The sequence below is a fragment of the Miniopterus schreibersii genome (assembly GCF_964146895.1).
Source record: "Miniopterus schreibersii genome assembly, chromosome: X".
NCBI classification, from domain to species: Eukaryota; Metazoa; Chordata; class Mammalia; order Chiroptera; family Miniopteridae; genus Miniopterus; species Miniopterus schreibersii.
The window spans coordinates 50,440,486-50,467,130 of record NC_138104.1 but is presented as its reverse complement, the minus strand read 5'-3'; the positions used below and the strand labels follow the sequence as shown (position 1 = coordinate 50,467,130).

The window sequence follows — 26,645 nt, the reverse complement described above, 5'->3', positions numbered from 1 at the left end:
ATGGGCACTTGGGCTGTTTCCTGATCTTAGCTATTGTAAATTGAGTAGGTAGTCTTTTGAAGTGGGTAATGTCTCCCTTGCAATATTGCTAAAACAGCTCTTAGGGGATAGATTGTGGGAATAAAGAAGAGATGATTCATTTGTAACTAGAAATGGATGTGAAGCCATCACTTTTGGGAAGAAATCATTTTAATATGCTATATAAAAGTGAATCATCACATGTGTAATGTTTAATCATTCTGGTTAGAGGGTAACCAACACTGGGTATCATTTAAAGAGTTTAGAATGATATAAAATGACTCTCACATCCCTACTTCTACTCCCCACTACCAAAGTAACCAGGGCACAAGCCAAACACCCGAATATATTTCTTTGAAAAAAATTACAGTACAGAAGGTTGGTAGATACTTTTTTATTATTTCACATGAATGTAAGTTGACATGTAGAATTGATTTTTCCCACTTTGCTCTAAATAAAATCCCAAAATATTGTTATGCTCTCATACTTCTAAAAAGTTAAAAAAAATATTCATTTGAAAATTAAGGTAGGGAATAGTTTTCCTGAGAGGTTTTAGATATTTTTACATAATAGTGAAAGTGTTTTGTTGCTAAAATTCTCAAATTTAAAATAGACCTGTTTTCTAAAGATATCTTGTCTGTCACAATGAATTTCTTGAATGTAAAGTAGTTCTTTTGCTGTCAGGTAAATGTAAGAATTTCTACCAAATGAGATTTACATCTAAGTAAGAACAGAGATGTATTTATCAATTTCTATATATGATGTAATTTGTTTTAGAACTTCCTAAGAAGATAAAAATGCATAAAAATACATTAGTTGATTAGGAAGTGTTGAACTGCAACAGCACACAGAATGGTAACTAGTGCAAATCTTATCATAAGGAGTAGAATACACATATCATTGCTCATCTCTATCCTGGGCTTTTCATCTTTATCTTCACTAGGGCAGCTTGCCCCCTTTCCTTCACCGCCTTTGCCAGTCCCTAGCTGTTGCTTATGAGTTGAGAAGAGAGCACTGGGGCTATACGGTCCCCAGAGCTGTTGTAACCCAGCAGAATTCTGATATTGGCGTCCGGCGCAGACCTTGAAGCGATAATGTGAATTTGTGAGAAAGTTGGAAAAGGAGAATGAAGTGTCTGGTCCTTTGTAAATCTAATGGAAAAGGAGTAAAAATGAAAATTATATTTTATTACCAAATAGAATATCATAGTGTAGTTTTCCACAACAGGAAAAATATGAATTAATCCATTCATTTCATGAATATGTAAACACAAAAAATTAAAGTTTACTTTTATAGTCTCTAATGTCCTGAGAGGATCCAGTACTGCTTACATAATTTTGTTCAATGTAGAAAATAACAAAGACTTCTAATTGTAAAACTTTAATTGCATTTGGTTTGGAATTAGTTTGGCATATATGGTCAGTGGAACCTAGAAATACCAAATCACTCAATATTAAATGAATAAGTTAATTAAGTCCCAAAATAAGCATTATGTACATAAAACTTTAGGGACCAGATATGACTTTTGGATAAGATTTAGTTACTTTAAACATCCTGTAAGAACACCTTACTCCTTGACAAGAACCCAATCCCCAGCAGGATATAAAACTATAAAATTTTAAAGACTAAATTTGCAAAAATTTACCAGGAGAGTTCCTTTTTCATTGATGAGTTGAAGGCTGTAAACAATGGGATCTCCTTTTATTGGCTCCAAAGACTCCCATTTGACCTCACAAATATTGCTATTCACCTGCTGTAATTTAGGTGCTAGAAAAACAGAATTTCAGTTTAGAGGGTTTCATCTTTTCCTAGATCTTGAATACATTGAAATCTCTCATATAATTTTCCATGGTCATTAAAAGGTAGCTCACGTAGGCTTAACTTAAGAGATATATAGTTATAGTTCTTATTGTAAAACCTTTTTGCTATACCATCAGGCATCTTAAGGATTGTAATAAAAACTTTAAGAACAATGATTTTTGCTTTTCTAGTAAGCTTTTATTACAACTTTTATTACTATTGTTTAATCCCTACTGGTATAATGTCTTGTATTTTATTTATATGGTGTACCATATATTTGGAAGCATTTTAATATTCACTAATAATTTTATTTTAGGATTACAGCAACTGTGTGATAAAGCAGCCCAGGATCTTTATTTTATGTTAATCTCTCCACATTTCAGGAAAATGGAGCTTAAATATGTAGGAAGAGAGGAAGGCATTATTGTGGTCTCAGTCATGTTTAATTCCAATATGTTCCAGTTAGCTTTACACTGAAAATAAGTGATTTCAGAATACTGATTGGACTCATGTAAATGGATTGGAACAACCAAATTTCATAACTTGGAAGAAAAAAATCCTCAAAACTCAAGCTTTCAAGACTGTAAATTGGCCCCATTATGTATTACAAACCAAAGTTTATTTTACTATTCAAATAAGGAGAGAAAATTCAGTTTCAAAAATTACCAAGTATGTATAATTACCAAATATGAAGCTATGAATTTGTACTAAATATGTATCAAAAACTAAGTTCACATGGTCTTATTTTTTCAGCTTTCATCAGTATAATCACACCTGTTAGTTGATGAGTTTTGTGTACATTTGAGAAAATACAAGATATAGCAAGGAATGACTATCATGACAAAGTGAAAGGAGAACTACAATGGAAATAAGGAGTTTATAATTCTAATATTGGCTCTGCCACTGGCTCATAGAGTGTGTTAGTCAAGTTTCTTACTGTTCTGGGGTCTTAGCTTCTTCCTCTTAAAAATGGCTGTGGTGATAGAGGGATTGGCTGGATTAGTTGATCTCAAAGATATTTTAAAAAATATGATTCTGGGAGTCTCATTAATTTTACATTGCCCTTTGAATCCATAATTACTAGTATCTTTTGGTATCATATTGTTGAATATTTAAAATAAACCTTACTGTGGAGTTTTGTATATGTGCTATTGAAACTCAAATTAATGCAATCTTTATTGCCATGGCTTATAACACTTACCTTTAAGTGTGGCTGGTGGAGTTTTGGTTGTAGTGAAAGTATAGATACCAGACAGTGGTCCCTCACCAGCTTCATTACATGCCTGGATTTTAAATTTGTATTGAGTATATTCACTCAATCTTTGCACTTTGTGAGTCTGACTAGATCCATGGTAAATGATAGAAAATCTGGCAGTGGAAATCAAGATGGCAGAAGCAATATTGTTAATCAGCAGTCATACCGGTACAAATAACTCTATATAACTAATTTAAAACATGGTGTTAAAACCTCAGTAAGTCCTAAATATATCAACTTGAAACCAGATAGGTAAAACACAAAAGAAAAAAAAATCAGGTTGTAAATATCATAATGGCAAGGTGCTGGCTTTCATATTTCTTGGTAACTTCTCTTTTCTGGTATTAATGTATGCTGTATAAAGGAAGAAGTGTTTTGAAAGAGACAAAAATAGCTAAATTAACAGTAGGAATTGAAGAATGTAAATCTAACATGGGAATGGCTGCTTTCACATCTATTAGTTCACTGAAACCACTTAGATTTTAAGATTAAGACAGGAAATTTTAAAACATTTTTATTAGAATCCATGTTAAATAGTGAAAATAGTTTACCTGCCAGATTGATCTCCCATTAACAAATTGTAGCTTATAAGGTTGGAAAGTAACCCTTTGCTTGAAGAGTTACCCCACTTCAGTTTGAGGCTCTGGTGTCCATAGACCACACAGTAAAGATGTGGAGGCTCAGGTGGTAGTGGCTTGGTTTTGGTTCTTATTGATTGGCTAAAAGGGCTTAGTCCATAATAATTGATAGCTTGAATTCTGATTCTAGTGGTGAGAAGAAAAAATTAGGCTACACTAATTTATATTTAGAAAAAAAAATTTCTTCCTTTAAGCTAAACCCCTAGTAAGCCTATGTATGATATTGACCATCATATCATACTAATTATTAGAGACAAATTTTTGAGACAAAAATCTTGAATTTGCATAATCACTATTGACAATTCTTGATGAGGAGAAACTGACTCTTAGTAATGCCAGATTTTTCTAAAACAGTAAAACTCTCTTTCAAAGGAAACTATGTAGAATATATAAAACATACAAATGTAGATTTGCTCAAAATTCTCAAAAAGTTTTTTATCTACCCAAAGTAAGATATAAGTGACATACTTGTATGTGGTGTCAGGCTGTAGATTTTTCAGAAGACACTCTGTTACTCTACCAACAGTCAACATTTTTCTGTCTCCATAGTGAATGTTATATCCAGTGATTGGAGAGCCATGGCAATCTGGTTCCTCCCACTGAATAGCAATGCAAGATGATGCCAATTTGGCAGAAACTTTGTTTTTAACTTCATGTAACTTTGGTACTATTGCTGGCACAGTTGCTGGTGTGGTTACTGTGCCAGTTCCTCCAAACATTCCAACTCCAACTATATTTACAGCCTGAAAGATTATACCATGTTAGAGATTCATTATTACTTTCTTTTTTGTGCATAAACCATTTTGCTCCAAAAATAAAATAAATTTTATTTCATTTTATTTTTTAAATTAAATTTATTGGGGTGACATTGCTTAATGAGATTATATAGGCTTCAAGTGTACATTTCTATGATACATGGTCTGTATATTGCATTGTGTACCCACCACCCAAAGTCAAATTATCTTCCTTTACCATATATTTGGTGCCCTTTACTCCTTTCTGTCCCCCTTCCCTCTGTTAACCACCATACTGTTGTCTGTGTCTATGAGTGTTTGTTTGTGTTTCTTGTTTGTTTGTTTGTTGCATTCAGATTTATATTCTACATATGAGTGAAATCATATGGTTCTTAACTTCTTCTGTCTGACTTATTTCACTTAGCATAATATTCTTAAGGTCCATCCATATTGTCACCAATAGAGAACAAAAAGACTACACAAAAACTAATACAACAAAAAGCTGGTTCTTTGAAAAGGTTAATAAAATTAACAAACCCCAGGCTAGACTCACTAAGAAAAAAGAGAAGAGACTCATATACATACACCAAACCAGAAATGAAAGAGGAGAAGTCACCACAGACATCACAGAAATACAAAGGATCATACTAGAATACTATGAAAGACTATATGTCACCAAATTCAATAACTCAGAAAAAATAAATTCCTAGAAATACATATCCTTCCTAGATTGAATTATGAAGAACTGAAAAATTGAAATAGACTGAACAACTGTGAGGAAATTGAAATAACCATCAAAAATCTCCCCAAAAATAAAAGTCCAGGACCAGATGGCTTCACTAGTGAATTCTACCAAATAATCAAAGAAGATTTAAAACCTATTCTTCTCAAACTCTTCCAAGAAATTGAAGAAGAGGCAGTACTTCCTAACACATTTTATGAGGCCAACATAACCCTGATACCAAACCTGGCAAAGATAACATAAAAACAGAAAACTATAGACCAATATCTCTGATGAATACAGATGCAAAAATCCTAAACAAATACTAGCAAATCAAATACAACAATTTATTAAACAATACATCACGATCAAGTGGGGTTCATTCCAGGGGAACAGAGTGGTTCAACATATGTAAATCAATCAATGTAATAATACATCACAGTAACAAAACAAAGGATAAAAATCATATGATCTTAACAATAGATGCAGAAAAAGCATTTGATAAGGTACAAACTCCATTTATGATTAAAACAAAATAAGAGTAGAAGAACAGTATCTTAACATAATAAAGGCCATACATGACAAACCCTTAGCTAATATACTCAATGGTGAAAAACTGTAAGCTATTCCTCTAAAATCAGGAACAAGACTATATAATCAGTGGAACAGAACAGAGCACCCAGAAATCAACCCAAGCCATTACCCTCAATTAATATTTGATAAAAGAGGCAAGAACAACAATGGAGTAAAGACAGTTTCTTCAATAAATGGTGGTGGGAAAAATGTACAGGTACATAAAAAAAATGAAACTTGACCACCAACTCACACCATACACAAGAATAAATTCAAAGTGGATAAAAGACTTAAATGTAAATTGTGAAACCATAAAAATCCTAGAAGTAAACATAGGCGGCAAAACCTCAGACGTCTCTCATAGTAATATGTTTGCTGATACATCTTCTAGGGCAAGGGAAACAAAGAAGAAAATAAACAAAGGGGACTGCAACAAAATAAAAAGCTTCTTCACAGTAAAAGAAACCATCAACAAAATGAAAGGGGAGCCCACTGTATGGGAGAACATACTTGCCAATGATATATCTGATAAGGGGTTAATATCCACAATATATAAGGAACTCATACAATTTAACATAAGGAAGACAAACAATCCAATTAAAAAATGGGCAAAGGACCTAAACAGACACTTTTCCAAAGTGGACATACACAAGGCTAAGAGACATACAAAAAAATACTCAAAGTCACTAATTACCAGAGATGCAAATGAAAACCACAATGGTGTATCACCTATCACCTCATACCTGTCAGAATGGCTACCATCAACAAATCAACAAACAACAAGTGCTGACAAGGATGTGGAGAAAAGGGAACCCTAGTGCACTGCTGGTGGGAATGCAGACTGGTGCAGCCACTGTGGAAAACAGTATGGAGGTTCCTCAAAAAATTAAATATGGAACTACCATTTCACCTAGTGATCCCACATCTAGGAATATATCCTTAGAAACCCAAAACACCAATCAGAAAGAAATGCACCCCTTTGTTCATAGCAGTGCAATTTACAATAGCTAAGATCTGGAAATAGCCCAAGTGCCCATCAGTAGATGAGTGGATAAAAAAAGCTGTGGGACATTTACACCATGGAATACTATGCAGGTGTGAAAAACAAGGATCTCTTACCCTTTTGGGACAGCATGGATGGAACTGGAGAGTATTATGCTGAGCGAAATAAGACAGAGAAAGAAAAACATCACATGATCTCACTCATATGTTGAATCTAATGAACAAAATAAACTTATGAACAGAATATATCCAGAGACACAGAAGCATGGAACAGATGGATGAATATGAGGGAAGGTGGTGGTGGGAGAGTGAGTGGGGAGAGGTTAATCAAAAACTTATAAGCATATATGCATAAGCCATGGACATAGACAATAGTATGGTGAAGGCCTGGGGTGGTGGATGAAGAGTTGAGGGGATCAATGAGGGAAATAAAGAAGAACATCTCCAATACTTTGAACAAAGCAATAAATTAAAAAAAATACTACACTGTCTTGATTACTATAGTTATACAGTAAGCTTTAACATTAGGTAGAATGATTTCTTCCACCTTAAATTTCTCTTTCAAGATTAATTTGTTTATTCTAGGTCTTATTACATTTCATATACATTTTAGAATGAGATTGCATGTATCTTTCTAAATTGATATGATCATATGGACTTTCTTCTCCAGCCTGTTAGTGTAGTAGATTACATTGGTTGATTTTCCAATTTTGTTGTTGTTGACAGTATTACAGATGTCCCCCATTTTCCTCACTCTGCCCCCCTCTACTCAGCCCCTGCTGCACCCAGGTCTTCACTACCCTATTATATGTGTCCATGGCATATGCATATAAGTCCTTTGCTTAATCTGTTCCCACTGCCCTTCCCTCCTTCCCTCTGATATTCGGCAGTCTGTTCCATGCATCTATGCTTCTGGACCTATTTTGTTTGTCAGTTTATTTTGTTCATTAGGTTCCACATATAAGTGAGATCATGTGATATTTGTCTTTCTCTGAATGGCTTATTTGCTTAGCATAATAATCTCTAGGTTTATCCATGCTGTATCAGGGGGTAAGAGATTCTTCTTTTTTACATCCGTATTCCATTGTGCAAATGTACTACAGCTTTTGTATCCAGTTGTCTACTGAGGGGCACTTAGCCTGTTTCCAGATCTTAGCTATTGTAAATAATGCTGCTATGAACATAGGGGTGAATAAATTCTTTCTGATTGGTGTTTTGGGTTTCTTAGGGTATATTCCCAGAAGTGTGGTCACTGGGTCAAATGGCAACTCCATTTTTAATTTTTGAGGAAGCTCCATAATGTTTTCCGTAGTGGCCGCACCAGTCAGCATTCCCACCAGCAGTACACTAGGGTTCTTTTTTGTCCACATCCTTGCCAGTACTTTTTATTGATTTGTTGATGGTAGCATTCTGGCAGGTGTGAGGTGATACTTCATTGTGGCTTTAATTTGCATCTCTCTGATGATTAGTGACATTGAGCATTTTTTCATGTCTTTTGGCCATCTGTATGTCCTCTTTGGAGAAGTGCCTATTCAGGTCCATTGCCCATTTGAGTTTTGGAAGGTTGTGTTTTCAGGAATTTTTTTTTTTTTGGTAAAATATGTTTTTATTGATTTCAGAGAGAGGAAGTGAGAGGGAGAGAGAGAGAGAGAAACATCTGATGGGAGAGAGTCATTGGTTGGCTGCCTCCTGCAATCCCACTGCTTGGGATTGAGCCTGCAACCCAGGCATGTGTCCTGATCAAGATTTGAACTGTGATCTCCTGAGCCACACCAGCCAGGCTACTTTGCCTCTTTTATTTTTGTTTTTATTTATTTGGGTCCTCTCTCTTTGTTTCTGATGAGTCTGTTTACAGGGTCATCAAACTTGTTTATCTTTTCAATGAACCAGCTCTTGGTTTCATTGATCTTTTGTATTGTTTTTTATGTTTAGTCTCTATGTAATTTATTTCTGTTCTGATCTTTATTAATCCCTTCCTTCTACTTTGGGTTTTTCTTGTTGTTCTCTTTCTAGTTCTTTTGTTTTAGGGTTAGATCACTTATTTGAGATTTTTCTTGTTTCTTGAGGTAATGCTATGAACTTCCCTCTTAGGCCTGCTTTCACTGTGTCCCATAGATTTTAGGTTGTTTTGTGTTCATTTTCATTTGATTCCAGTATGTTTTTTATTTCTTCCTTGGTCTCATCATTAACCCATTCATTGTTTAATAACATGCTATTTAGCTTCCATGTGTTTAAATATATATCTTTTTAAAATATATCTTTATTGATTTCAGAGAGAGGAAGGGAGAGGGAGAGAGATAGAAATATCAATGATGAGAGAGTCATTGATTGGCTGCAGCCCGCAGCCCGGGCATGTGCCCTGACCGGGAATCAAACCCTGATCTCCTGGATCCTAGGTCAATGCTCAACCGCTGAGCCATGCCCAACTGGCTGTTTGAATATTTTTTAGTGTTTTTATTGTAGCTGATTTCTAGTTTCATGCCATTATGATCTGAGACTACAGTTGATATGATTTCAATCTTCTTCAACTTGTAAAGACTTATTTTGTGTCCTAACAAGTGGTCTATATTTGAGAAAGTTTCATGTGCACTTGAGAAGAATGTATATTCTGAAGCTCTGGGGTGAAATATTCTGTAAATATCAATTAAATCCATCTGATCTAGTGTGTCATTTAAGGTCACTCACTGTTTCCTTGTTGGTTGTTTGGTCTGGAAGATCTATCTGGTGATGTCAGTGTGGTTTTAAAGTCCCCTACTATGACTGTATTGCTTTTGATCTCTCCCTTAAAGTCCTCCAGGAGTATTTTTATAATATATTTTGGTGCTCCTAATTTAGGTACATATATGTTTACCAGGGTTACATCCTCTTGTTGGATTGATCTCTTTAGTACTATATAGTGACCTTCTTTGTGTCTTGCTAGGACCTTTGCTTTGAAGTCCAGTTTGTCAGATATAAGCATTTCTTGCAGTGCTGGTTTGGTGGTAATAAACTCCTTTAGCCTTTTTTTTTGTTGTTGCTCTGGAAAGCTCTTTATTTCACCTTCAATTTTTTTCTTCCCTAAAATATATCTTTATTGATTTCAGAGAGAGGAAAGGACAGGGAGAGAGAGAGAGATAGAAACCTCAATGATGAGAGAGTCATTGATCGAGCCCGCAACCCAGGCATGTGCCCTGACCAGGAATCGAACCCCTATTGCCTGGATCCCCAGTCGACGCTTAACCGCTGAGCCATGCCTGGCTGGGCTTCACCTTCAATTTTGAATGATAGCCTTGCTGGATAGAGTAGTCTTTGTTTCAGATCCTTGATTTTCATTACTTTGAGTACTTCATTCCCTCCCTTTCTAGCCTGTAGTGTTTCTGTTGAGAAATCCTCTGAGAGCCTTATGGGAGCTCCCTTGTAGATAACTAACTGTCTCTCTCTTGCCTCCCTTAAGATTCTCTCTTTGTCTTTAATGTTTGTGTTTTAATTATGATGTATCTGGGCGTCGACCTCTTTGAGTTCTTCTTGCTTGGGACTCTATGTGCTTCTGAACTTTTGTGACTTTTTCCTTCATCAGGGTAGGTAATTTTTCTGTCATTATTTCTTTTCTTTTCCTTTTTGTTAATCATCACCTGAGGATATTTTTTCTGTTACTTTTTTTTTTTTTTTAAGAGAGAGTAGAAGGGAGGAATGGAGGAGGAGAGAGGGAGGGAGAACAAGAGTGAGAGCGAGTGAGAGAGAGAGAAACATTGATGTAAGAAAGACACATTGATTGGTTGCCTCTTGCACGTGCCCCAGCCTGGGGCTGGGGGATTGAATCTACAACCCATGTACATGCCTTTGACTGGGAATCAAATCCAAGACTCTTTGGTGCTTGGGTGGATGCTCCAACCACTGAGCCACAGCGGCTAGGCCGCTCATTCTTTCTTTAAACAGGTTTTTTATCCATTGCTCACTTCCTTTTACCTCTGGTATCCCTATGATGGGGCTGATTTACCATTTCATGTTGTTCCAAAGTTCCCTTAAACTGTCCTCATACTTTTTTAAGTACTTTTTTTTTTCTGTTGTAATTGAGTGATTTTTTTCTACCCTGTCTTCTAATTCACTAATTAAATCCCCTGTTTCTTCTAACACATTGTTAATTCCTTTGAGGGTATTCTTTATTTCAGCTACAGCATTCTTCATTTCTGACTGGTTGTGTTTCATGGTTTCTATGTCATTTTTCATGCTGTTGAGCATTTTAAATAGCTTCTGATAAATTCCTTGCTTCCAATTCATATAGCTTTTTTTCTGGAGATTCCTCCTGTTCTTTCATTTGGAGCTTGTTTCTTTGCATCCCCATTTTTGCTGTTTCTTTGTGTTTGTTTCAGTGTATTGGATACAACTTATATGCCTCCCAGTCTTGGTGGGGTTGCCTTCTTGTGGAACCTAGTAGTGTAATTTCCTTGGTCTTCTGAGCTGGGTGCTCTAGGAATGTCCCTTGTGTGGGTGAAGTGAGCCCTCCTGTTTTATTATCTTTTTTTTGCGTTGATTATATATATATATTTTTAGAGAGAGTGGAAGGCAGGGAGGAAGGGGGAGAGAGAAAAACACTGATATGAGAGAGATACATCGATTGGTTGCCTCCTGCACATGACCTGACTGGGGCCAGGCATTGGACCTACAACCCAGATATGTGCTCTTGACCAGTAATTGAAACTGTGACCCTACAGATCACGGGCTGACACTCTAACGACTGAGCCACATGGGCCAGGGCTGTATTTGGGTCTTGATGGCTGTTGTCACACTTGTGAGTGGGCTCAGTCCTCAGGCTTGCTTACTGTGAGTCACAATGATGACTATATTGTGCTAACTTTTATATAGGTGCTGACAAAGCAAAACAGGATGAAACAAGACCAAACCAAAAACACAGAAAAAAACAAAACAAAACAGCAACAATAAAAACAACCACACAGGAAGGACTGAAAATTAAAAAAGAATACTAAAAGACATGCGACCAAAGGAATTAGGGGAGAAAAGAAAAAGAAATGAAAAAAAAAGTATGAAAGAAGAGAAGTAAAAGAAATAGAATAAGAAAAAAAAAAGAGAGGGTAGGAAGTGCAAAGACTCAAGAGGGCTGACTGGGTTCCACAGGCAGCAGCTGAGTATCTGGAGGATATATCACTTGTGGGGGGTTCCCACTGAGGACTCTGGGTCCTGAACCGCAGGCTGGGCTTCCCAGCCAAGAGCACCAGAACTGAGAAAGGTGCTTACATAACATTTGGCTGTGAAAAGCAGCTGGGTTTCTGTCTGCCAGGGAGAGACCACTAGAAATGCAGGCACACTCTTAAAGAGCCAATGAACAAAGTTTTGTGTGCAGCCACTCACCTTGGGCTCCAGCAGAGGAAAGGCAGAGTGGACTGGAGCTGTGCAAAGAGAATCTAGGGTTGTGGGCTCTAGAGATAGAGCTCAGAGGGCACCCCTCTGGATTCCTGAGCCAAGCCATTCACCCAAACTGGAGAGAACATCTTTCTCAGGCAGACATTTTGCTGCTTTTGCCTGCGGGGGGAGGGTGAAGCACTTGTACGGCCCTGCTGGAAAACCTCTTGCCCTACCCTAAGGAGTTTCTACAGCCTGAAGCTCATAAAGAGACTGATAACAATCAGCTGTCCCACCCTGTGGAGTTTCTACAGCCTGAACTTCATTAAGAGAATCAGATTAATCAGTCTGCAGGCAGAGGCAGACTTCAGAGGGCTTTGAGTCTTTGCCTGATCTGTTTCAGGACCCAGGCCTTGGAAAAGCAGACTTTGGTGTGCATTTTGGTCCTGTCCAACCACACCCAACCCCAGCAGAGGATACCTCAAACCAGGGTTGTGGATGCTCCAAATAGGGTACTCAGGGCCAGTCACAAACTGTGTATGACATTGGCTTGCATTAGAGACCCTTGAAAAAGACTGAAAGTCCTAGCAGAGCTATGTAATACATAGAAATAAAACCAAACAGGCAGCCAAAATGGGGAGACCAAAAAACAAGCCCCAAATGAAAGAACAAGAGAAATCTCCAGAAAAAGAGCTAAATGAAATGGAGATAAGCAATCTATCAGATATAGAGTTCAGAATACTGACTGTAAGGATGCTCAACAGCATGAAAAAGGATATGGAAACTATGAAGGAAATTAAGAATGACATAGCAGAAATAAAGAATACATTGGAAGGAATAAACAGCAGGTTAGAGGAAGCTGAGGATCATATCAGTGAACTAGAATACAGGGTAGAAAAAAATCACTCAATCAGAGATCCAAAAAGAAAAAACAATTAAAAAACAGGAGGACAGTTTAAAGGAGCTGTGTGAAAAAATGTAAAGTAACAATATTCGCATCATAGGAGTGCCAGAATTGGTTGAAAGTAAGCAAAGTTAGAGAACCTGTTTCAAGAAATAATGGCAGAAAACTTACCTAACCTGATGAAGGAAAAAGTCACACAAATTCAGGAGGCACAGAGAGTCCCAACCAAGAAGAATCCAAAGAGGCCCACACCCAGACACATCATAATTAAAATGCCAAGAATTCAAGACAGAGAATCTTAAAGGCAGCTAGAGAAAAGCAATCTATTACATACAAAGGAGCTCCCATAAGGATTTCAGCTGACTTCTCATCAGAAACTCTACAGGCCAGAAGGGAATGGCATGAAGTATTCAAAGTAATGCAAAACAAAGATCTGAAACCAAGACTACTCTATCCAGCAAGACTATCATTCAAGATAGATGGTGAGATAAAGAGTTTCCCAACAAAAAAAAAGGCTACCAAACCCGCATTGCAGGAAATGTTAAAGGGACTGCTATAATTAGAAGTAGAAAGAGAGAGAACAAACATAGGCATAAAGAATTAAAATGGCTATAGATAAGTATTTATCAATAATAACTTTAAGTGTAAAACAAGTCTCTACAAGTTCAAGAAGATTGAAATCGTATCTAGCATCTCAGATCACAAGAGCATGAAATTAGAAATCAACTACAGTAAAAACACTCAAAAACATTCAAACACATGGGGGCTAAATAGCATGTTATCAAACAATGAATGGGTTACCAATAAGATCAAGAAAGAAATAAAAAGCTTTCTGGAAACAAATGAAATGAACACACAACAACCTAAAATATATGGGACACAGTGAAAGCAGTCCTAAGAGAAATGTTCATAGCAATACATGCTCATCCCAAAAAGCAGGAATAATTCTTAGTAAACTATTGAACCCTGCAACTTAAACAATTAGAAAGCTCCCCTGTGAGCTGTCCAGACTAGGGTTTTTGTTTGCTGTTTTTTTATTACTGCTTGGTGTTCATTAGTTGTTTTTGGCCTTTTTAGGTTTTCTGATTCTTCTTGATTCAGTTTTATATGATGTCACTCATACGTGGAATCTAATAAACAAAATAGACTGAGGAACAAAATAGATCTAGAGACATAGAAGCATGGAACAGACTGATGAATCTCAGTGGGCTGGTGGGGGTGGGTGAGTAGGTGGGGAGAGATTAATCAAAGAACTTATATGCCTGTGTGCATAGCCCATGGACACAGACAGTAGTGCGGTGAAGGCCTGGGGGGCAGGCACAGATGCAGCGTGGAAGGGATCAATGGGGAAAGAAGGGGGGATATCTGTAATACTTTTAACAATAAAGATAAATAAAATAAAAATAAAAAGTTTACAAAAAATAGAATAAAAATGAAAAAAATTAGAAAAAGTATTAATAATGAATAAAATAAAACATAGAATAGGAAAAGAAAAATGGGAAATGAAAAGTGAAGAAGCCAACCTGAGAGGAGAGTTCTCCCAGGGACTGGTGAACGACAATCTACACCCAACCACAACAGGAGAACATAAAGAAACCCAAAAAGGGACACCCACAAAAGGGACACGCCTAGACAAAGAGCTCAGATGTATAAGGAAAACACACCTCCAGGCTGCACTGGATTCACAAGACAAAATTCCATCCCACAAGACAGGGAGACAGCAAATATATCTAATAAATAGATACAAACACTGAGACCTACCAAAATGGGGAGACAAAGAAACTAACCCCAAATTAAAGAAAAGAAAAATCGACAGAGAAAGTCTTTGATGAGATGGAGTTAAGCAAGCTATCAGAAACAGAGTTCAGAGTATTGATGATGAAGACGTTCAAAGAACTTAAAGAGAAAAGGCAATAGAGGATAAGATTGAGGACTTTAGGGAAAGGATGAAAAAAGAAATATATAACATAAGCAAAAATCAGACAGAAATAAAGAATGCTGTATCTGATATCAAGAATACAATGGAAGGAATTAGAAGCAGGCTCCATGAAGCAAAGGATAGAATAAGTGACTTAGAAGACAAGGTAGAAAAAATCACTCAATCAGAGCAGCAAAAAGAAAAAACACTTAAAAAGCATGAGGACAGTCTAAGAGAGCTTTGGGACAACATGAGGTGAAACAACATTTGCATTATAGAAGTAACAGAGGGGGAGGAAAGAGAGCAAGGGATAGAGAACTTGGTGGAGGAAATAATGACAGAAAACTTCCCTATGCTGACGAGGGAGAAAGCCACACAAGTTCAGGAAGCACAGAGGGTTCCAAACAAGAGGGACCCAAAGAGACCCACTCCAAGACACATCATAATTAAAATGGCAAATGTCAAGGACAAAGAGAAAATATTAAGGGCTGCAAGAGAGAGACAACCAGTGACCTACAAGGGAACCCCCATAAGGCTAACAACTGATTTCTCAACAGAAATCCTTCAGGCCAGAAGGGAGTGGCATGAAGTTCTCAAAGTAATGAAAAGCAAGAACATACAACCAAGAATGCTTTATCCAGCAAGGCTATCATTTAAAATTGAAGGTGAAATAAAGAACTTCCCAGACCAAAAAAAAGGCTAAAGGAATTCAGTACCACCAAACCAGCATTGAAAGAAATGCTAAAAGGACTGCTTTGAGAAAAAGAAGGAATAGTGAGAGAAAGGTACATCAGCATAAAGGGGAAAAATGGCATTAAATAAGTTTATATCAATAGTAACCTTAAAGGTAAATGGAATAAATGGTCCAAACAAAAGACATAGGGTAGCTGAACGGATAAGAAAACAGGACCCAAATATATGCAGTCTACAGGTGACCTACCTGAGAGCAAAAGACTCACAGAGGCTAAAAGTGAAGGGATGGAGTAAAATATTCCATGCAAATGGAAAGGAAAAGAAAGCTGGAGTAGCAATTCTTATTTCTGACAAAATAGACTTCAAAATAAAGACCATAACAAGAGACAAAGATAATCACTACATAATACTAAAGGGATCAATCCAACAGGAGGAAATAACCCGTATAAACATTTATGCACCCAATATAGGAGCACCTAAATATATAAAAAATTTCTTGAGGGACTTTAAGGGGGAGATTGATAGCAACACAACATAGTAGGTGACTTTAACGCCCCACTGTCAGCATTGGACAGGTCATGAAGACAAAATCAACGGGGAAACACGGACCTTAAATGACTCACTAGACCTAATGGGTATAACTGACATTTACAGAACATTTCATCCCAAAGTATCAGAATACACATTCTTCTCAAGTGCACATGGAACATTCTCAAAAATAGACCACATGTTAGGGCACAAGGCAAGTCTCTACAAATATAAGAAGATTGAAATCACATCAAGCATCTTCTGGGATCACAAAGCCATGAAACTAGAAATCAACTACTACAAAAAAACTCAAAAATATTCAAACACACAGAGGCTAAATAGCATGCTATTAAACAATGAATGGGTTACCAATGAGATCAAGAAAGAAATCAAACACATCATGGAAAGAAACGAAAATGAACAAAGAACAACCCAAAAGCTATGGGAAACGGCGATAGCAGTCCTGAGAGGAAAATTCATAGCATTACAAGCCTATCTCAAGAAACAAGAAAAAGATCTAATGAACCATCTAACACAACAACTAAAAGAACGAGAATGAGAACAGCAAGAAAAGCCCCAAGGAAGTAGAAAGAAGGAAATAATAAAAATCAGAGCAGAAATTAATGTCATAGAGACTAAAAAAATGATACAAAAAAACCAATGAAAGCAAGAGCTGGTTCTTTGACAAGATAAATAAGATTGATGCACCTTTAGCCAGACTCACTAAGAAACAAAGAGAGAGGACCCAAATAAATAAAATCAGAAATGAAAGAGGTGATATAACAACTGACCCAACAGAAATACAAAGGATTGTAAGAAAATAGTATGAGCAACTATATGCCAACAAATTGGACAACATGGGGGAAATGGAAAAATTCCTAGAAATATACAACCTTCCAAAGCTGGTTCAAGAAGAGGCAGAAAACCTGAATAGGCCAATACCTACTAATGAAATTGAAGCAGTAATCAAAAAACTCCTAGCAAACAAAAGTCCTGGACCAGATGGACGTACAGGCGACTTTTACCAAACATTCAAAGAATTAACACCTATTCTACTTAAACTATTCCAGAAAATTCAAGAGGAGGGAAAACTCCCAAACTCTTTTTATGAGGCCAGCATCATCTTAATCTGAAAACCAGATAAAAACACTGCAAAGGCCCAGCTGGGCTTGGCTCAACGGTTGAGCGTCGACCTAGGATCCAGGCGATCGGGGTTTGATTCCTGGTCAGGGCACATGCCTGGGTTGCGGGCTAGCCGATCAGTGACTCTCATCATTGATGTTTCTATCTCTGTCTCTCCCTCTCCTTTCCTCTCTCTGAAATCAATAAAGATATATTTTTTTAAAATAAAATAAAATAAAAACACTGCAAAGAAAGAAAATGACAGGCCATTATCCCTGATGAACACAGATGCTAAAATCTTCACTAAAATACTAGCAAACCTGATCCAACAATACATTAAAAAGATCATCCACCAAGTAGCATTTATTCCGGGGATGCAACGCTGGTATAACATCCACAAATCAATAAATGTGATACATCACATAAACAAAATGAAGGACAAAAATCATATGATCATATCAATAGATGCAGAAAAAAAAAATTGAACAAAATCTAGCACTCATTTCTGATAAAACTCTCAGCAAAGTGGGAATAGTGGGAACATATCTCAACATAATAAAGGCCATATATGACAGACCTACAGCCAACATCATACTCAATGGGCAAAAACTAAAACCATTTCCATTAAAAACAGGAACAAGACAGGGATTTCCACTTTCACCACTCTTATTTAACATAGTCTTGGAAGTCCTTGCCATAGCCATCAGACAGGAAGAAAACATAAAAGGTATCCAAATTGGAAAGGAGGAAGTAAAACTGTCATTATTTGCAGATGACATGATATTGTACATAGAAAACCCTAAAGACTCCTTCACACTACTACTAGATTTGATAAACAAATTTGGCAAGGTTGCTGGATACAAAATCAACATCCGGAAATCAATGGCATTCTTATACACCAACAATCAACTTTCAGAGAGAGAAACTAAAAAGGCAATACCATTTACCATTGCAACTAAAAAAATAAAATACCTAGGAATAAACTTAACCAAGGATGTAAAAGATCTGTACTTGGAAAACTATGCGACACTGAAATAACAAATAGAGGAAGATTTAAACAAGTGGAAGAATATACCATGCTACTGGATTAGAAGAATTAATATCATTAAAATGTCCATACTACCCAAATCAATTTATAAGTTCAATGCAATTCCTATTAAAATACCAACAGCATATTTCACAGACCTAGAACAAACATTTGGAAAATTTATATGGAACTAAAAAAGACCCCGAATACCTGCAGCCATCTTGAGAAAAAAGAATAGAGTTCAGAGGGATCACATTACCAGATTTCAAACTGTATTACAAAGCCATTGTAATAAAACAGCCTGGTATTGGTACAACAACAGGCATATAGATCAATGGGACAGAACAGAGACTCCAGAAATAGACCCACACCATTATTGTCAGGTAATATTTGACAAAGGAGGCAAGAGCATCCAATGGAGTAAAGACAGTCTCTTCAATAAGTGGTACTGGGAAAATTGGACAGATATATGCAAAAAAAATGAAACTAGACCACCAACTCTCACCATACACAGAAATAAACTCAAAATGGATAAAAGACTTAAATGTAAGTCACGAAACCATAAAAATCCTGGAAGAAAACATAGGCAGTAAAGTCACAGACATCCCACATAGTGGAATTTTCACTGATACATCTCCCAGGGCAAGAGAAACAAAAGAAAAAATAAACATATGGGATGACATCAAACTAAAAAGCTTTTGCACAGCAAAAGAAAACAGCCTCAAAATACAAAGGAACCCCATGGTCTGGGAAAACATATTTGCCAAGGATGTATCTGGTAAGGGGCTAATTTCCAAAGTGTAGAAATAACTCACTACTCAGCAAAAGGAAGACAAACAACCCCATTAAGAAATGGGCAAAGTACCTGAATAGACACTTCTCCAAAGAGGACATACAGATGGCCAAGAGACACTTGAGAAAATACTCAACATCACTAATAATCAGAGAGATGCAAATTTAAACCACAATGAGGCATCACTTCACACTTGTCAGAATGGCTGCCATCAACAAATCAACAAAGGACATGTGCTGGTGAGGATGTGGAGAAAGGGGAACCCTAGCACACTGCTGACGGGAATGCAGACTGGTGCAATCACTATGGAAAACAATATAGAGATTCCTCAAAAAATTAAAAATGAAGCTGCCTTTTTACCCAGTGATTCCACTCCTAGAACGTATCTTAAGAATCCCGAAACATTAATCACAAAGAATATATGTACCCCGATGTTCATAGCAGCACAGTTTACAATAGCTAAGATCTGGAAACAGCCCAAGTGCCCGTCAGTAGATGAGTGGATAAAAAAGCTGTGGGACATTTACACCATGGAATACTACACAGCTGTAAAGAGGAAGAATCTCGTACCTTTTGGGACAGTATGGATGGATCTGGAGAATATTATGCTAAGTGAAATAAGCCAGGCAGCAAAAGACAAATATCACATGATCTCGCTTATACGTGGAACCTAAAGAACTTAATAAACTGATGAACAGAATAGTTTCAATGACATGGAAGCATAGATGAGACTGACCAATGTCAGAGGGATGGAGGAGGGTGGGTGGGTGGAGGGGGAGAGAGTAACCAAAGAATTTATATGCATATATGCACAACCCAAGGATACGGACAATGGTGGTGAGAGGGACTGGGGAGGGGGAAGGGATGGGGTGGAACGGGTCATTGGGGAGAAAAAGGGACATCTGTAATATTTTAAACAAACAACAACAAAAAAGTTATTATAAAAAGAAAAACAAAAAAAAGAAAAGTGAAGAGCTCTGGCCAGTGTTGTTCAGTTGGCTGAGCATCATTGCCTGCACTGAAAGGCTGCTGGTTCCATTCCTGGTTAAGACACATGCCTGGGTCATCGGCTTAATGTCCTATAGGGGGTGTGCAGGAGGCAGTTAATCAGTGTTTTGCTCTCACATCGATGTTTCTCTCTCCCTCTTCCTTCCTCTCTCTAAAAATCAATAAAAATATCTTTTTTTATAAAAAGAGAAATAAAACAAAATAATTAAAAACAAAAATTAAAAAAAGAATAGAGAAAGAGAAAAAAGAATAGAATAAAAGGAAAAAGAGGAACAAGAGAATATGAAAGAAAAAAGAGAAGAGTAAAAAACACACCTTTGGATCTGGTAATTGTGGAGCCTGCTGTATTTTGCTCTGATTTTGTTGAATCTGGCCCATTGGTGTGTTGGTCCCGGGCCTCCTTGGAGGTTCTCTGGTACAAGCCAATGTGCATTATTGTCTCTGCCTAGCCCTAGGCAACCTGACTGAAGCACGACAGGGTGGAGCCCCTTTATTCTTGTGGGCTGAGCCTCCATAGCCCGGAGAGTGGACCTGCCTTTGGTCTCACACCTTGAATGTGTCTGTTCTGAGTTGCTTTCCCTTCCCCCACAGAACTAGGCTCTGTAGGGGTATTCAGGTCCTGGCCAGGATGCTTTAAGCAGACAGCAATTTTCCAATTTTGAACCAGGCTTGCATACCTAGAATAAATCCCACTTGGTCATGGCATATAATTCATTTTATATAATGCTGTATTGGATATGGCAATATTTTATTGACCATTTTTTTGTATTTTAATTAATGAATTATTGGTCTGAAGTTTTCTTCTGTATTATCTTTGATTTTGGTTTTAGGATAATACTGGCCTCATAAAATAAATTGGAAGATCTCTCACCTTCTAGTTTCTAGAAGAGATGATTTAAAATTGGTGTTACTTTTTCTTTACATGCTTTGTGGAATTCTCCAGTGAAACCATCTGAGCCTGGAGATTTTTCAGGATTTTTAAATTTATTAATTCAATTTATTTGATGATTATAGGGCTATTCAGATGATCCATTTCATCTTGGCTGAGTTTTAGTAGTTTGTGGTTTTTGAGGAATTGTTCCATTTTAAAAATATTGCATTTATGAATATACAGTTGTTCATAGTATTCCATTATTATCCTTTTAATGATTCAAGAATCTAAAGTGATATCCTATGTTTTGTTTCTGAAGTTAGTAATTTGTATGCATTCTTTTTTATTTTTGTCAGTGTTTCAAGTGGTTTATCAATTTTATTGATTTTTTTCTAAGACCAGATTTTTTGTTTCTTCTATTTTGTTCATTGTTCTGTTTTCAATCCATTGATTTCTGCTTATACCTTTTTATTTCCTTCCTTCTGTCTGATTTGGGTTCATTTTTCTCTTATATCTACTAATTGGGGTTGGAGCTTAAATTACTGATTTGAATCTTTTTTTCCTTTTGTAATGAAGCATACAGTTATAAATTTTTCTGTCAGCACTACTTTAGGTGAATCTTACCTATTTTTTATTCAGTACTATGTATTTAAATTTTCTTTGATATTTCCTTTTTTGACCCATAGATAACTTAGAAGTATATTGTTTAATTTCTGCTGTTTTTCAGAGATATTTCTGTTGTCTCTTTGTTTGATTTTATTATTTTGCTTTTGTTGAGGTTTGTATTATGGCCTGGGATATAGCCTATTTTGGTGAATGTGCTATGTATGGATGCTTGAAAGGAATATGTAATCTGCTGTTATTAGGTGGTGTGTTAATGCTATTAGATCTTGTTGATAGATTATTGTTCAGTCATTCAATATTCTTGATCATTTTTTGTTTAGTAATTTTATCAATTGCTGAGAAGAGTGTTGAAGTTCCCAACTATAAAGGTTGATTTGCTTATTTCTCCTTTCAGCTTTATCGGTCTATGCTTCATATATTTTAAGGCTCTGTTGCTCAGTGAATACACATTTAAGATACTTAGGTGTCTTGGTGTATTGATCCTTATTTCATTATGTAATGTTCCTCTTTGTCTCTAGTAATTTCTTTGTTTTAAACTCTTTATACCACTCCTGCTTTTTGGCTTTATTAATGTTTGCATGACATATCTTTTTTCCATACTTTTACTTCCAGCTTTCCTATATTATATTTGAAGTAAATTTCTTGTAGACAGATATTGTTCTATCATATTTTTTGATACATTCTTCCACCTTCATCTTTGATTACTATATTTAGACTGTTTTACATAAGGTAATAATTGAAATGCTAAGGATTTTGGCTGCCCCTCCATTTCTCCCCATTTCCTTTGTTTCTCTTTATTCTATTTATTACTTGGCAATGATGACCTCATCCCCCAAGGGATACCTTCCCATAGGCTGAGGGTAATTTATTTCACTGTGTCTCTTACCTCAGCAACTTCCTTTCTGGCAAACAGTGAGGGCAGGGACCTGTGAGGCTAAGGCCTGGGCAACGAAGTTCATCTCCCCTTTCCCTGGGCACTGCTGTGGTCTCCCATAACAACTCTCCTGGCTCATTTCTTACTTTTCTATGGGATACCTGAATACTTTTTGGAAAACTAATTTGATTGGATTTATTTATATTATTTTAAGTATAATTGCTTCAATAGTTTTCTTAGTGGTTTCCAAGGTATTAAAATATACAAATGTAACTTATTATAGTCTATTGGTATTGATATTTTACCACTTTGAGAAAAGTCTAGAAATTTTACTTCAATTTAGGTAGTTTTACTCTCCCCACTTACAAAAAAAAGCTTATCTTAAGTATTTCTTTTCTATATATTGAGGACTACATCAGATGGTGTTATAATTTTGCATCAAACATCAAATACATTTTAAGAACCTATAAGAAAGACAGTCTAGTATATATTTATCCCTATTTTTACCCACTCCAATTTATTTTATTTTTACAGCTTTATTGAGGTATAAATGACAAAAAGTTCTCAGGTACTTAAAGGGTAGATCATGGTGATTTGATGTACATATACATTGTGAGTGGATTCCCACCATTTAGTTAATTAACACAACCATAAGCTCACATAATTATGTTTTGTTTAGGAGAGAACATTTACATTTCTCTATCTCAACAAATTTTAATTATGTAACAGTGTTAACAAATATAGTCACGTCGCATTGTTTTATATTAGATTCTCAGAACTTATTAATCTTATAGTTGAATATTTGTATCCTTTTATCAATCTTTCCCTGTTTCCTCCACCCATCAGCTCCTGGCAACCAATTTTCTACAATCTGTTTCTAGGAGTTTCTAGGAGATGTCACATATAAATATTTGTCTTTCTCTGTCTGTATTGTTTCACTTAACATAATGTTCTCAATGTCCCTCCATGTAGTTGCAAATGGCAGGATTTCCTCCTATTGTGAATAATGTTGCAGTGAACATGGGGTGTAGATGTCTCTTCAATATCTTGCTTTCATTTTCTTTGGATATATATCCAGAAGTGGGATTGCTAGATACAGAGGTTCTATTTTTAATTATTTGAGGAACTTCCATATGTTTTCCATAGTGACTGCACCAATTTTTATATTCCTACCAACAGTGCAAATGGGTTCCCATTTCTCCACATCCTTGCCAGCACAAGTTATCACCTGTCTTTTTGATGATAGCCATTCTAACAGGTATGAGATAACTCATGTGGTTTTGTTTTCAGCTGCTGCAAAAAGCTTTATTGTTTCCATTTGGTCCAAAGCATGGGAAAGGGTTCCAGGGTGGTTAAAAGGCTGCCTAGTGGTTGCAGGGAGAGGCTCAGGCAGAAGCCCAGCACCAGGGGGATGGAAAAGGTCCCTTCAAAGGCCTCTGGGCTCCAAAGGCTCCTAGTTGTGCCTGAGGGGGAGACTTTCAAAGAGATACTCTCCCAGGCCAGTCTGGGAGCCAGCCAGCCTATGGAGGTTAGTAAGGTGGTCATTTTCTTGATGAATATCATCTCCTCATCCAGGAAGTGGTTGTCCAGGAAGCCACTGAGATGGGTGACTGTGTGTGTAGAACTCAGGCATAGAGACCCAAAAGGGCCTGGTTCAAGTTCTCCATGACCATGGCAGCTTCCTTGTCATCCTGAGTTTTACCCCACTCATCTGCATGTCCTGGAAGAGGATATGGCTGCCACATTGGTTTTGCATAGTGAAGAGACACTGGGTGCCCTTGCACTTCCTTTTGGCCAACTTGTGGAAGTAGTCTCCCATGCCCTCCAGAGCCATATCATCTCAGATGAATTAGAAGACCAGAGAGAGGTATGTATAGGGAGCTCACAAATATAGGTTGACCAGGCAGTTGATGGGGCCTCCACTTCAGGGTAATAGTTCTGATGAATTTGGGAGCTCATGTTGCTTGTCAATAAGGAGTTAAGTTCAAAAAAATTGTGTGGGTTGGTCTTGCAGCCTGAGGATGGCTGAGATTGTTCTGAAGATTGGGACTGGAAAAGAATTTGTAGGGTGGTCAGAGGCTGGAAGAAGGTATGTCCCTGGGTCTGTTCTCTCCAAACATTGTTTAAACAGCAGACAGATCCAGGGGACTGCTGAGGGTACTTCCGATAACTCATGTGGTTTTGATTTGAATTTCCTTGATGATTAGTGATGTTGAGCACCTTTTCATGTACCTGTTGGCCATTTATATGTTTTCTTTGGAAAATAAATTTTCTATTCAATCCCTCTGCACATTTAAAACTGGGATTGTTTATGTGTTTTGGGTTTTTTTTTTGTTGTTGTTCTTGAGTTGTATGAGTTACTTTGTATATTTTAAATATTAAACTCTATCAGATATATTATTTGCAAATATTTTCTCCCCTTTCATAGGTTGCCTTTTAATTTTTTGATGCTTTCCTTTGCTGTGCTTAAGCTGTTTGATGTATTCCCACTTATTTTTGCTTTTGTTTCCTTTGCTTTTGATGTCAAATAAAAAAAAAATCATTGCCAAGACTCATGTCAAGGAACTTACAGCCTATATTTTCTCCTAGTAGTCTTATGGTTTCAGGTCTTATGTTCATCATTAATCCCTTTTTGAATAATTTTTGTGTATGGTGTAAAATAGAGGTTCAGTTTCATTCTTTTGTATGTAGCAGTCCAGTTTATCATTAGAAGAGATGATCCACCCTCCCCTGTATATTCTTGGCTCCTTTGTCATAAATCAATTGACTATATGTGCATGGGTTTATTTTTGGGAACCCTATTCTGTTCCACTGATTTATGTCTGTTTTTGTGTTAATACCATACTGTTTTGATTACTATAGCTTTGTAATATGGTTCTAGACCAGGCAGTATGATACCTCCATTTTATTATTCTTTGTCAGGATTGCTTTGGCTATTTGAAGTCTTTTGTGGTTCCATATAAATTTTAGAATTGCTCAACTACTGATGGGGACTTGAGCTGTTTCCAGATCTTAGCTATTATAAGTTGTGCTGCTATGAATATAGGGGCGCATATATTCTTTCTGATTGGTATAGTACATTTACACCATGGAATAGTATGCAGTTATAAAAAAGAAGGCTCTCTTACCTTTGAGACAGCGTGGGAGGGACTTGGAGAGTATTATGCTAAACAAAATAAGCCAGTCAGAGAAAGACAAGTATCGCATGATCTCACTCATATGTGGAATCTAAATAACAAAATAAACTGATGAACAGAACAGATCCAGAGACTTAGAAGCATGGAACAGACTGATGAATCTCAGAGGGAAAGTGGTAGTGAGTAGATGGGTGGGAAGAGATTAACCAAAGAACTTACACGCATATATGCATGACCCATGGACACAGGCAATAGTGTGGTGAAGGCCTGGGGCTGGGGGTCAGGTGTGGGATAGAAGGGGTCAATGGACAAAAAATGAGGACATCTGTAGTACTTTCAACAATAAAGATAAATTTAAAACAAATATATAGGTGGAGCGTGGCCGGGCGTGGCTCAGCGGTTGAGTGTCGACCTAGGATCCAGGCGATCAGGGTTGGATTCCCAGTCAGGGCACATGCCCGGGTTGCAGGCTTGATCCCCAGTTGGGGGCGTGCAGGAGGCAGCCGATCAATGACTCTCTCATCATTGATGTTTCTATCTCTCTCTCTCCCTCTCCTTTCCTCTCTCTGAAATCAATAAAGATATATATATGTATATGTATATGTATATGTATATGTATATGTATATGTATATGTATATGTATGTATATATAGGTGCAGGTGCAGTCCGGCCGGGCACGGCTCACCGGTTGAGCATTGACCTAGGATCCAGGAGGTCATGGTTCAATTCCTGGTCAGGGCACATGCCCAGTTTGTGGGCCTGAACCCCAGTTGGGGACGTGCAGGAGGCAGCCAATCAATGACAACACTCTCATCGTTGATGTTCCTCTCTCTCTGAAATCAATAAAGATATATTTAAAATATACATATATGTAGAAAAAAATGAAAACTAAAATGAAAGAAACAAAAATTTTAGAATTGTTTGTTCTCTTTCTGTGAAAAATGCCTTTGGAGTTTTGATAGACATCTGTAGATTGCTTTGGGTAGTATGGACATTTTGACAATATTAATTCTTCTAATTCATGAGCATGGAATACTTTTCCATTTATTTGCGTCTTCCTCAATTTCT

The 26,645-nt window shown here is 36.9% G+C and overlaps 1 protein-coding gene across 1 annotated transcript in view; it reads right to left on the bottom strand.

Moving 5' to 3' along the window:
• Positions 1 to 399: 399 nt before the first annotated feature.
• LOC308551508 (fibronectin type III domain containing protein 3C1-like) overlaps positions 400 to 26,645 on the bottom strand; it is a 116,484-nt gene continuing 90,238 nt past the window's right edge. Inside the window, exons 23-27 of the mRNA XM_081126063.1 lie at positions 4,180 to 4,454; positions 3,625 to 3,837; positions 3,020 to 3,186; positions 1,664 to 1,785; positions 400 to 1,169 (exon numbers count right to left, since the gene is read on the bottom strand). Coding sequence (XP_080982189.1) covers positions 831 to 1,169; positions 1,664 to 1,785; positions 3,020 to 3,186; positions 3,625 to 3,837; positions 4,180 to 4,454 — 1,116 coding nt within the window. The 3' untranslated portion in view covers positions 400 to 830. The remainder of the gene's footprint in view (positions 1,170 to 1,663; positions 1,786 to 3,019; positions 3,187 to 3,624; positions 3,838 to 4,179; positions 4,455 to 26,645) is intronic.